A 13014-nucleotide genomic window follows, 5' to 3' on the forward strand; every position below is an offset into this window, starting at 1 on the left:
TCCTCAAAGTTAAAAAAGTCTTGTGCTTTGGAGGTGCTTGGTGTTAGTGTTGTTGTTACCTCTGGTTGCTGCACAGGGCCAGGCTGAGCGGTAACCTTGTGACACTCTGCTGCCAAGTATCCCTTCACCATCTCCTTCTTCGTCTGGTCTTTACACCATCGCAGTTTGAACATGGGAAGTGAAGCAGCTGCGACCATGGCATCTTTGCTTTCCAAGACGGTGGCAAATCGGGTTTTGATAGCCTGCAAACACACAGTGACATAGGTATTAGCATTAATAAAATATTCCCCTTTGAGTAAAATCAAAGATACTTAATCATAAGAAACATCACTCATATTTTTATGAATGGAGACTTGTGGGTATTACCAATATGACTACCAGTGCCATGTTTTACATAAAATGTCTTTGGTAAAATATCCATGTGTTGATGGAATGTTTCTTACCCGAACTATGGCATCAGGTAGGCCCATTGCCACAGTCAGACCTTCCTTCTTCTCCAGTGTCTTGGCCATCAACACTTCAAGGGTGGGCAGGAGGGTGCCGTAATAACAGTTGTCCTCTCCTTGTAGGATGTCCAGAGCGACGGTGAGTGGCTTTGTGATGGCACAGTACTCCTTCAGGAATTGGAGTTCCCTATCACTAAAACATTTTAGGCCTAAACGATCACAGATGGTGGTTAAGTCAGTAAGAGGAATTTCAGTTATCCTTGCCACAGCATCATGAAAAGAGTTCCACCTTGTTGTGCATGGTACCAAGAGCTTTTTGGAGAACACTTCCCCCACCGTCTCGGAGGCCATGGTTGACCTACTGGCCTTGTTCCACAGTGCAGTGCACTTTGCTGTAGCACTTCGGTAGGTTCCTTTGATCGCAGGATTTGAAGTGAACCATTTTTCAAGATCAGAGCATGAGACCAAGTTCATAGTATGGGAGGCACACCTGAGATGTGGTGGCAGAACAATCCCGTACTCTGTGGCAGCATCAAGTACATCATTAACATCTGTGAAGGTGACCTCATTATCATCATCATCATCACCACTATCATCACTATCATCATCAGGGGGCTGATACATTTTAAATGCTTTTACAAAATTTGAACCGTTGTCAGTAACAGTGGCTGTGACCTTTGTTGACAATCCATACAGAGAATGAATATGGTCTATCTCACTAGCAACAACATCATAAGTGTGACTACCTTTAATCCGTTTACAAGCCAAAGCTGCTTTCTCATGTTTCAGAGTAGTTGGGTTTATCCAATGAGCTGTAACACCTAAGTAGCTCCTGTTATGGATGGACCAAATGTCTGCTGTAGTTGAGATGTAGTGTAGCTCCTCATATGCTTTCTTGAGCTCGTGTTCCATTTTTGAATACTCTCTCTCCAGGTAGTTGGAGAAGGTTTTCCTTCCCATCTGCCGTATGCCACCTGTTAAACCAATAATTTAAACATATTAGGTGGATCACAGTCAAAGTAGTATTGCTATACAGAATAGACTCTTTTATTTTGGCTGAAAATGATGCCTTGTAAAAAAATAAATTCTCATTCTGAGCTGTTACGTTTTTACATTTAGATCAAACCTAACTGACATCTTCAAGAAATAATAACTTAAGGATATTTAATGGAAAGAAAGTCACAGAACAAAACAAAAACTATGTTGGGCGCATTAGTGGGACATGTGCCTGCTTTAGAGAATAAAGTCTATTTAAGTGTCTGTTTATGCAGGAGAGTAGCATAAAGGAGGAGGTTGGGAAGGTAAGAGCAGCCAAAACGTGTCCAAACACAGTTGACCATACTTCAGTTTCATTGTTTATAAAAATCGATCCTTTCTTGCGTGTGTAATTGCAGTGGAGACACGAGCAGCGCCCAAGAGGCTTGGTAAACAATGACGGTTGCCCTAGCAACACATATGCATGCAAATTCCATTTATTATAATCAACATTATTATTATTATTATTACCTGCACACGACACCATGCTGATGATCTGCCTGAAAGCTGGGCCCTCCACTGTGGAGATGGGTAGCATGTTCTCCACTACATATCTGAGGGGAAAAAACACGTGTTTTTATCTGTAAAATTTTACCATTGGAATAATAGCCTGATATTGCTAAAAGAGACCCAAATAAACAATTAAACATACCGTGCTATTGCTTTATCAACTTGTGCCTGGCTATGGGTCCGTCTTTCGAACTCCAACCGCTGCTGCTTGGGTGGAGTGGGTGTGTGCTCGCTGCTGTGTGACTCCGTCTCGGATGCTGCGTTAGCTACCTTAGCTGCTAACTTTGTTGAAGCATGCCGCTTCTCCAGGTGCTTCAGCAGGTTGCTGTTGCTGTTGTTCGCCGTTGAAAGTACTTTTGAACCGGGACACAGTCTACAAGTTACCGAGATGTTGGTTTCCCCTCTGCTCTCCAGTTTAAAATAATGTGAAAACCTCCACGAGGAGAAACTTATTTTCCCCTTCTCGCTCGCCATCATGCCGTACCCTGACCTGTCCAGTCCTCTTCATGGCGCGTGTTTGATTACGTGTGGGACGCTAGAGGGCGACAAATGCTTTGTTTTTCAATTCAATTAAACTTTATTGATCACTATGTTATTGGAACTGTGTGCCGTTGTACAACCAAACCCTCTTTTTTATCCAAAAGGAACGGAGTAACGCAGCGTTTGGTAACGTTAACGGAGTTACTGAATTTAAAAAAACAACGCGTTACGTTATTAGTTACTGAAAAAGGTAACGGCGTTACGTAACGGCGTTACTAATAACGCGTTACTACCCAACACTGATTATGACTGATAGCTCCCCTGGTAGAACAGCTCCCTCAGTAAGCAGATTCACCCGCTAGTTTGGGTTCGAATTTCAGTAGGTTGTAGGAATGTGAACGTGTACTTAATATAGCCTACGTGTACACTGTGCATTTTTTTTCGTGTACACGCTTCAGGACCGCTATAGGTTGCTATAGCCTTATTTTTGTTTAGTCTGATATGCGCAGCCGGTGGAAGCACCGTGCGGATGTTACACCGGAGCGGAGGAGACCCGACGGCGGATTCGTCCCGCCCCCCATGAGACACATAAACGCATTATGGTTCATGTATAGCTCCCCTGGTAGGACAGCTCCCTCAGTAAGCAGAATCATCCGTTAGTACGGGATCAAATCTCCGTTTAGGTTGTACCTTTTAGTTAATGTGTTTTCTTTTCTCATCATCATTATGATCACATATGGCTCCACGTTTGCACAAATAAATAAGCATTAATTCTCCGCCGGGCCGAGGCACCAACTTCCCTGTACATGTTTGTCTCCAACGGCTTATGACACGCGCCGTCCCTGCTGAGTGGCAGCTGATTTGAGAACCTAATGTGGGTTTACTATTGCGCATTTCCTTTTGCTGCTATAAATATTTGCTTATAGGAATGACAATGGAAACAGGTAAAAACAAACGAAATCTAGCGAGTATAGGGCGTATACTGGCATATCACGCAGACTAAACCACTGGATCTACCCCCCACCCCCACCCCTGCGCGCTGTGCATATGTATGTAGATACTTCACTTAAAGCAGAAGTGAGTGATATATTTGTGTTAATATAAGTCTTAAATAGTTATATCTTCCGACAGCAATCACTTACATAGAGTGTTTGGACTGAAACACGGGTCTCTCAGTCATTCTGCTCTGCTCTGAGCCGAAGAGAAAACATTTATCGTATCCTACAGTTTTTATCCAATGAGGAGAGAGAACGGCATGCAGGGCTGTGTGTGCAGCCAAGGAACGCCGTGAATGTGGTGACGTAGCGACGAGGACTGTTATGGTGCGTTCAAGGAAACTCGTATTTTTCCGACCGTGAAGTGGTACCAGTTCGATCTGGTACGAGTTCACCGGTCGGAAGTTACGAGTGGCCGTTATAGTGACTTTCACCGGTAAAACAGGTCGGAAAAACACGAGTGCTTTGCCTGGAACGCTACAAAGTCGTAAGTTGTGACTTGAAGCTGTAATTTACGATTTCAAAAGCCTGCCTGGAACGCAGCATTAGCGAAAACGACCGGATCACTCACTTCTGCTTTAAGTAGGCTACGGTAGCCTTCTCATTGTCAGGCAAAAGCACTGCCCCCTACAGTACTTTACAGCTGTTCAACTTCAATTCTTTAAATAACCCACATTAGGGGGGGGGGGGGGGGGGGGGGGTGCCCTGGTCGGGGGGTGCCCTGGTCGGGAACTGCCCATTGGTCCTACCTCCCATTGGTTCGATCTCCCATTACTCCGACAAAATCAACCACAAGTCGGATCAATAGGAGGTTGAACCAATGGGTGGTCCCGTTAGTTCGAACTGTCATCGCTACTCTGTGACAAGCTCACTTCACGGGCGCGAGCCTGCTGCAGCCGCCGCTGCTGCTGACAGACTGAGAGAGGAACCTTTGGTTAGGTTCAGGCAATGAAGAAAGGAGTTGGTTAAGTTTAGTAAAAACACCAGATAGAGGCTAGACAGGCTGGAAGCATAATGAGCGTTATCTGTTATTAATATGAAGTGCTTGTTTTGCACATGATCCGTTTGATCCCAGAAAGGAAAAAAGGATCAATGCGCAGCCTCCGTTTCCTTTCTGATTGCGTCCGTCTGTCGGTTCGGAGTGGGAGAGAGAGAGAGAGAACCCAATCCAACTGTCTGTATATCTGTCTGTAATGTAAGTTTGATTTGATATGAGTGTCAAGGTTTAAGGGGACGAATCCGCCGTCGGGTCTCCTCCGCTCCGGTGTAACACCAGCACGGTGCTTCCACCGGCTGCAAATAAGGCTATAGCAACCTATAGCGGTCCTGAAGCGTGTACACGAAAAGAAATGCACAGTGTACACGTAGGCTATATATATATTAAGTACACGTTCACATTCCTACAACCTACTGAAATTCGAACCCAAACTAGCGGGTGAATCTGCTTACTGAGGGAGCTGTTCTACCAGGGGAGCTATCAGTCATAATGCTCTCATGTGTCTTAATGATCACCGACCCGCTGGCCCAGCTGACACACATCAGCGTCTGGACATTGTGCTGCTGTCGTGTCTTCAACCTAAAAACTGATCTTTATACATTTTTTCGTGGAGTAAAAATCCTCTCTGAATTATGGAACTGATAAGAATAATTTCTTAAATGCTTGTATGGACGTTGAAACTTCTGTAGGCTGTGCGTAATTGTTTCTGCCTCCGCTTAGCCGTGGCTGCAGCGAGCGAGGAAAATCACAACCTCAGATGTCTTTAGGGTATCAGATATTATTATAGGCTATTCTTATATTTAAGCAACATCCAGTCAGGCCGTGATATAGGCTCACAGGGGCGGACTGGGACAATAATTCAGGTCGGCAATTTTACCAGTAAACAAATGTTCCTTAAAAAACAACTAATGTCCATATTTTAGCTCTACTCTAAAACAAAGAAAGCACAAGTGATTATCCAAGGTCACCCAGATAATTGAGGTGTCCCACCGCTATGAAACAATCTAGGGATGTCCCGATCCGATCACGTGATCGGAAATCGGGGTCGATCACGTGGTTTCAGACTCGATCGGAATCGGGCGTTACATCCCGATCAGGAATCGGATATATTACATATCTACATGTCAGGGTTTTCCTATCTGTCTAAAGCGAAGACGGGCCGCAAGGGGGGGGCGTATTATTGTGAGATTGTGATATTGTTACATCCCTAGTAGAGCACAAAGAACAGAAAAATAGTGGGATGATACAGTTGATCTACATTAAAAACTTTACTGCATTGCCAAAGTATCGGATCGGGACTCGGTATCGGCAGATACTCAAAATCAAATGACTCGGACTCGGGGGCAAAAAAATGTGATCGGGACATCCCTAAAACAATCAGTCTGAATCAATCTGATAGGGTTTAGCAGTCCCCCTCTCCATTCACTCTACCTGTAGCCTAAAACAGCGCCACTCTCCATTGCAGCTACATTGTGGTCAAATGTGGAATTGTCCCAAAATCGTTTGACCTGCAATTCAGTACTATGCTTCCACCTAGTGGCTACATTTGTCACTTACATTTCACGCGTTGCGTGAATCTCGCTCCCCGCGAGTGAAATGGCCACTTTGAAGTAGTACCTACTGTAAGGGAGGGAAGGTCTGGAATCAAGTCTTTAATATCTCAACATGTTTCATCATCATCTTTAGTCAACAGAGTTGGGGTTAGGGCTTTACTTTTTTGTAGGTATTGTAATATAAACTAGAACATTTCCTCTGGGGAAATATTGAAAGGGCCACGAAGCTACTGCCATGTTTTAAGAAGCGGCGGCAGGACCACATTAACACGCCACACACACACGTGGTGTTAAACTTTGGGTTGTAATAACCTTGTCGTTGGTTCTTAATAAACCGAACACTGCCCAGCTTCCATTTCACAGATATTTCAAAATAAAAGTGAAAATACTCATTCGATCTGTTTCCTGTACAACAGCTGCTGCGCCTGGCATCGTTGTTGTTCTTTTGTGCATGCGGGTCAGTTCGGAACCACAAACCGATCACACTGGAATCTGATAAGCCACATTTTAGATGGTGATGTGAACAGAAATCGGATCTGAGCAAAAAATCCGAATTGAGCATTAAGGCTTACAGTGTGAACGTAGCCTTAGACACTCAGACATTTGGCTCTCGTGGGCTGGATGTGGCCTGCAGGCCGCCTAATGGGGATATCTGCTTCACCATGTCATTATCATTAAAAATGCTTAAAAAAAACACACACACACACACACACATCCATATAAAGTTTGCCGTGCTTAAATACAATGTGCAACTTCCTAGTATCGACACAATCGATTGTTTACCATTTAAAACAATGTTTGATCGATATATGTCGCCCGGAAGGCCAACTTGCTGAGCACAGATCAATATAGTTGGATCGTAGGAATATAATCGTTGTATTGATGTAGTAGATTAATCATTACACCCCTACTTTAAAGTTTATATATCAGTAAATAAAGGTCACCATGTTGTCTTTCTCTCTGCAGACTCTGTCAGGCTGGTGAATGGAACCAGTGTGTGTTCAGGCAGACTGGAGGTCAAGTCCAACCAGTCTAACCATGGGTGGTCCTCAGTGTGTGAAGATGACTTTGACCAGCAGGATGCAGAGGTGGTGTGTAGGGAGCTTAACTGTGGGGCTCCTTCAGTCCTCCAGGGGGGGCTCTATGGAGCAGTGGAGACTCCAATGTGGACCAAAGAGTTCCAGTGTGGAGGCAACGAGTCAGCTCTCCTGGACTGTAGAAGCTCAGGCTCAACTAGAAGCAGCTGCTCACCTGGCAAAGCTGTTGGACTCACCTGCTCAGGTAGAGGTGGAGCTGCAGTTTTGATTTGCTTCGTTTCTTTTATAATCAGATCTCTCACTTGTTTTACTCTGAATTCTCTTCTCTGTGTTCAGAGCCTTACAGGTTGGTGGGAGGAGCCAGTCGCTGTTCAGGTGACCTGCAGCTGAAACTAGGAGAGTGGAGACCAGTGTACTGGGCTAAGAGGTACACTAGCTCAACATCTGAAGTCTGTAGACAGCTGGGCTGTGGCCCTGCTGATTCAACAACATTAAGAAAGGTCTCAGAAAGGCTTGTGTGGATGATCAACACTGACTGTCTTTTGTCTGGATTTACACTGAAAGAGTGTACATATTCAGAGGCCTGGTTCAGCATCATGGAGCTCACTTGTTTAGACCATCAGTGACATCATCTGTGGTGGCAAAAATGTTCAGTAACTTCTTATGTATTTACGTGAGTGAAGGTCTGAAAACAAGACATTCAGTGTCTCAACATGTTATATCATTGTCTTTTGTCAACAAATCAACTCCCATACTTTGATGCTGTACACAATACTGTACACCCCACAAGGGCTTGGCGATCATGATTTAAATAAAATCACCATTTTTGTCCAGCTTAAATGTTCCTTGTTAACCATAAGTCAAATTTGAAGATATCAGCCGTCTCTCACTGATGAATTTAAGAAAGCTTTGAATGCAACTCCTAAGTACATAGTACCTTTTGAGACACATTTGATATGCAAATCTTTCTGATATAATTTTACATGTATTTTTCTTATATGTTTATTATTTTCTATAATTAATGTGATTGGAGGCTGGTGCGTAATGCAGCCACTACCTAGTTAAAGATGCTTCTTCTCACTGCCCAGTGTTTGTCTGAAGAAGGTCCTATGACCAAAACGTTGCTATAATTAAATATTTTTGTGCAGTGTGCGGGATTCCTCTCTTTACCAATAAGTTTGGAATGGATCAATGTTGTTTTCGTCAACGATGACAATGACGGAATGATTTTGTTGACTCCCCTTTTTTTCATGACGATAACGAGACAGTGACAAGATAAACATGGTTCTTTGGTGACTAAAACATGACGAGACGTGTGTGAGTTTTCGTTGATGAGACGAGAATGGACGTAAATGTTAGTGGTAGGGCTGTGTGATTGCATCAAAATTTCATATTGTGGGTTGTCATTGCTCTAGAGCTTCACACAATTTAGCAACGGCTCTGTCACAAATAGAACGAAGCTGCTGGGACGTGCCGTGTTGCGCACGGTGGAAATGCTTGTGATTAGAGTGGCAGGCAGCGATCAGCTCCGGTGACCGCGGTGCAGCCATTCCGTGGCGCTGACGGGTGGGTGGTCAGACGTTCAAAATGCATGACCTTTCTCCTTATTGTGCGTGTAATCTGTCAATTAAACCTAAAAAGTATCTGCAACGCTGTCGCATCCCATCCTTGTTTGGTCACGCCCACCACCTGGCATGCAGCGCACATTCTGCCCAACACACCTGCGGTCACTGTAGTCTGAAATGACATGACATTGCCATGGCAACATATTGTCACACGTGTATCTTTTTTTTTTTTTAAACATATCTTTATTGGTTTTTATATTCATACAACAACATAGAACACTTTAAACATATGGCAGTAATAAAAATACTAATAGGAATACAGAAAAGGTAAATAAATAAAAGTCAGCTAAATTACTGAGCAATAAATAATAAATAAATGTATAAATAAAAATAATCATGTTAAATAATAATAATAATCAATTATTATTAATAATAATATTCTTAATATAGGTTACATCGTACACTCCTATCAACACATTAAATAATTTTATTATCTCATTCTCCCATTGCCTCTTCCATATCTCCACCTTTCAACAGTTCCAGAAATATCTTCCAAATGTCATAAAATTCAGAAGTCCTCTTTCTAACAATATAGGTCAGCTTCTCAAGAGCCAAACTTGATAAGTTATTCAACCATTGGGTAAAAGAGGGGCCATTAGAAAAAGAGAGGGTTGCCCGCACACTCTTAAAGGAGGTCACAGTGATTTATTTAGCACTTGCACAAACGTTTTCGACCATGTGTGGTCTTCATCAGGTGCCAACAGAACAAAGGAACGCTCACACCCATATATAGGGTCACAGGTGTATGAGTGTGAGGTCCAATTAGGTGGGGAGGGGCAAGCCTGAAGGTAAGGGGCACATCCTTCAGCTTACAGTATTTAATTATACACTTTTAAATATATAGTTTTAAATATACAGTTTTTAAATATAGGAAATCTTTTAAATATATAAAACATCATACACTTATCATTAAACAATTGGGCCCAGAAAAACACAAATATAATCAGTGGGAACCCATTTGTAGTCAAAAAGTTTTTTTCATCATAGCAGTGAAACAATAATCAAATATTTCATAATCATGAGAGAAAAAAAGTAAACAACGTGTATATGATCCAGAGTGGATACAAAGAGGGGCCATTAACATTCTTCCAACATAATGCAATACAGCGTTTGGCTTGCAGTAAACAAAGATCAACCATTTTTCTTTCTTTGCCAGATAAAGAACAGTCCTCTGGATAAATGCCTAAATACATAACTTAGGGCATAGGGGTACAGGGAAAGTAGTGATTTGAGAGATATACTTTAACACTGAGCTTGCGTGTATCATTTTGCCTCATGCCGATGAACCACCTGTTTACATAGGCTATCGTCCTTCTGCCCGATTCCACGTGTATGCAGCAAAAAGAATACGACTGAGTTGGTTGCGATATAAAACCACACCGCTAGATGGGAGTAATTCCTACTCAATGTCCCTTTGAATTAAAGTTAACGTAGAGTAATTCAGGGATGAGTTGAAGTACTTTTTTCACTTTTATCCTTATTCTAAACCTTTAAACGGTGTTAGCGTTTAATAGCACAAAACCAGCCTTGTGCAATCTTTTACCAAGTAAGGGATGGAATTGAGCATACTGTATATTTACTCTTAACATCCGCCTTATTCCATGTTGTAAATCTGGGCGGCAGTGGCTCAACCGTAGTGGTTAGCGCCTTGCATGGCAGCTACCGCCATCAGTGTGTGAATGTGTGTGTGAATGGGTGAATGCGATACATGATGTAAAAGCGCTTTGGGTATCGTTGCAGGTATAGTAAAGCGCTACATAAATACAGACCATTTACCATAACTGTTTTCTTGTCTGTATACAACATCTATTGCACGTCTGCCCATCCTGGGTGAGGGAACCCTCCTGTTTTGCTCACCCTGAGGTTTCTCCAATTTTTCCCTGTTAACGTTTTTCTCCAATTGTGCTCACAAAAACTATCAACATCACTGCACAATGTACAGATCATTTATGGTGCCGCCCTCTCCCTGTTGAATGTGGTAATCTTGATAAAGTCCCTCTTCTTGGCCATCTTCCGTGTCTCCATGTTGTCGCAGGATGAAGCCTCTAAAGCAGGAATATATTGGGGCGTGACATTTAAATTACGATTGTTTTCAGCCGTCAGATTTATCAACACCGCACATAAGTTTTACACTGAAATCAGCAACTTAGCTACACACATTTTGTAAATCACATGTGACACTTGGCGCACGCTGATATTTACACCAGGATCTACACCAAATCCAGTGCCAGGGCAAGCATTGTGAGTGATTTTAGGTTAACCTTTGTCCAATTTTACGTCTTAATTTCTCCTATGTTTGAATTCATGTTGGGTGTTGCTGTGCAGGGCACATTAGTCAGTATGAAATAGATAAATGTCATACCGAAAAACTTTTAATATGCCAAACTTTCATGTAACATAGGACTCATGCTACTGTATTGGCTTTGTTTGATTGTTTTTTGCCACATCTGGGCCCATGGTCCTGGCCCATGTCTGCCACTGCTAATCTGTCACCTCTGTGCTGACACACTGAGGCTAGGTATGATGGTATGACTGGATCTAGGACATGACTGTACAGGATAGTGACCAGCTGCTCTTGTCATCAGATTTACTTGCCTGGGGAAAAGAACTTAAAAAAGTGACCTATTGCCTACTTACACTTCTTTTGTTGAATGCTGGAGCAGCTTTCAGCTTTACAGAATATGCAAGTTGTCGCTGTTGACTGCTGTCGGTTCATACAAAAAGTATTCTGAGAAAGGGGTTGTATCTTATTGCATACAATTATATCTAATTATATAGTATGAAAGGTCAGTGTGGTAATGACCATCTTGTTCATTTAGTAGGCAGTGTGCAATATTCAATGGATACTTTGTAGGCTTTATGCAGGCAGTTCATTAGCAGTTGGTTCTAAACAAAGTCATTGCTTCAAATTTGATGTAGTTGTTTATTTCATCATTGTGACAAACAGAGTGAGCATGTGAGTTTTTCATGTGCATAGCATTTACTGCAGCATCAGGTGAACACAGTCTCAGTGACATGACAACTGAACCTCCACATACATTACATCTTAACTGTTTCACGGAAATTCCGTGAAATGCTGCCCCATGTAAAGGCTCCAGTCCTCACCGCAGGCGGCCCCGGTTCGAATCCCGCGTCGGGCAGCCCTTTCCTGCATGTCATTCCCCCTCTCTCTGCCTCCCCCTTTCCTGTCTATCTCTACTGTGTGCTCTCAATAAAAAGGCAAAAAGACAAAAAAGACAAAAAAAAAGTAGTTAAAACAGCCTAACTATTAACTCATATGCATTATACTTAACATCTCAAGTATCAATGTAAAGATTTCATTTTCATGATTTCATCATTTATAGGGCAAAAACAGAAAGAATCCAACTTGTGTCTCAATTACTTTTCTCCATGTAGAATGTAAATAATCTATTTACTGAGTCAACAACTCACAAAACACATTTCAATGCCTTCAGCTGCACTTGTACTTCTTCATCAACGTCTCTCACAGTCCTTAATACAACCTGACTACTTTTTTACATACTCTGCCGGAGTGAATATCAGTCCCTTGCGTGAGACAGACTGGTGTGTCATTAGTTGGATCACTTTAGTGTTAACACCCTCAGCATGACAGGCCCGGTCGATAACCTTACTGATGGAACCGGTGTCTTGGTTGTGACCATAGATGTCCACGGGTCCTCCTGTATTGTTCACCTTGGGAGTGGAGCTGTGATAGTGAACAACAGTTGGCATTGTCCATTGTTTTTTGTCTGTCGAACTTTGTGAGTACAGTATCCCCTGGACTCAGTGGGGTTAAAATCCCTACTCTGTTCTTGAGGTTGTAGTAGTAGGGAGTGGAACAGGGGTTTCATGGTGTGTTGCCTGTGGTCAAATGTATGGTCCATTTTTGTGTAACATTTCATTGACAAACTCTTTGAAATACATATATGGTGTATGGTGTTCACACGGTGTGAGGCAACTTACATTGTTTTTTTCCTCAAATTGCATTCCTTTCTTTTCTCTTTGTTCATTGCCTACTCTCTTGTTGTGTTCTGTGTGGTTGTTGGGCCCCCTACATCTACGCTAGTCTAGTCTTCATCACTGCTCTCTGAGCGTCACTCAGTATACTTTACTTTACTTACTTAGGCCTTTGTGTTCCTTTCGGAACATAGGCCATTGATGAATGGTTTCCACCCTCGTCTGTCCTGGGCCTTTCTCTCCAGCTGTTTCCACGTCAGTCCCTGCATCTTAAGCTCTTGTTCTGTGCTCCTTCTCCAGGTGTTTTTTGGTCTTCCTCTGCCTCGCTTGCCTTGTGGGTTCCATGTCATTGCCTGTTTGCTTATTGTTGTGTTCAGTA

The 13014-nt window shown here is 42.6% G+C and overlaps 1 protein-coding gene across 1 annotated transcript in view; it reads left to right on the forward strand.

The window, feature by feature from the left end:
* LOC310994870 (scavenger receptor cysteine-rich type 1 protein M130-like) overlaps positions 1-7885 on the forward strand; it is a 28397-nt gene extending 20512 nt beyond the window's left edge. The window contains exons 10-11 of the mRNA XM_083983750.1: positions 6983-7297; positions 7390-7885. Of these exons, the coding sequence (XP_083839876.1) occupies positions 6983-7297; positions 7390-7679 (605 nt within the window). The 3' untranslated portion in view covers positions 7680-7885. The remainder of the gene's footprint in view (positions 1-6982; positions 7298-7389) is intronic.
* Positions 7886-13014: the final 5129 nt, after the last annotated feature.

This window comes from Trachurus trachurus (genome assembly GCF_905171665.1).
Source record: "Trachurus trachurus genome assembly, chromosome: 12".
Taxonomy (NCBI): Eukaryota; Metazoa; Chordata; class Actinopteri; order Carangiformes; family Carangidae; genus Trachurus; species Trachurus trachurus.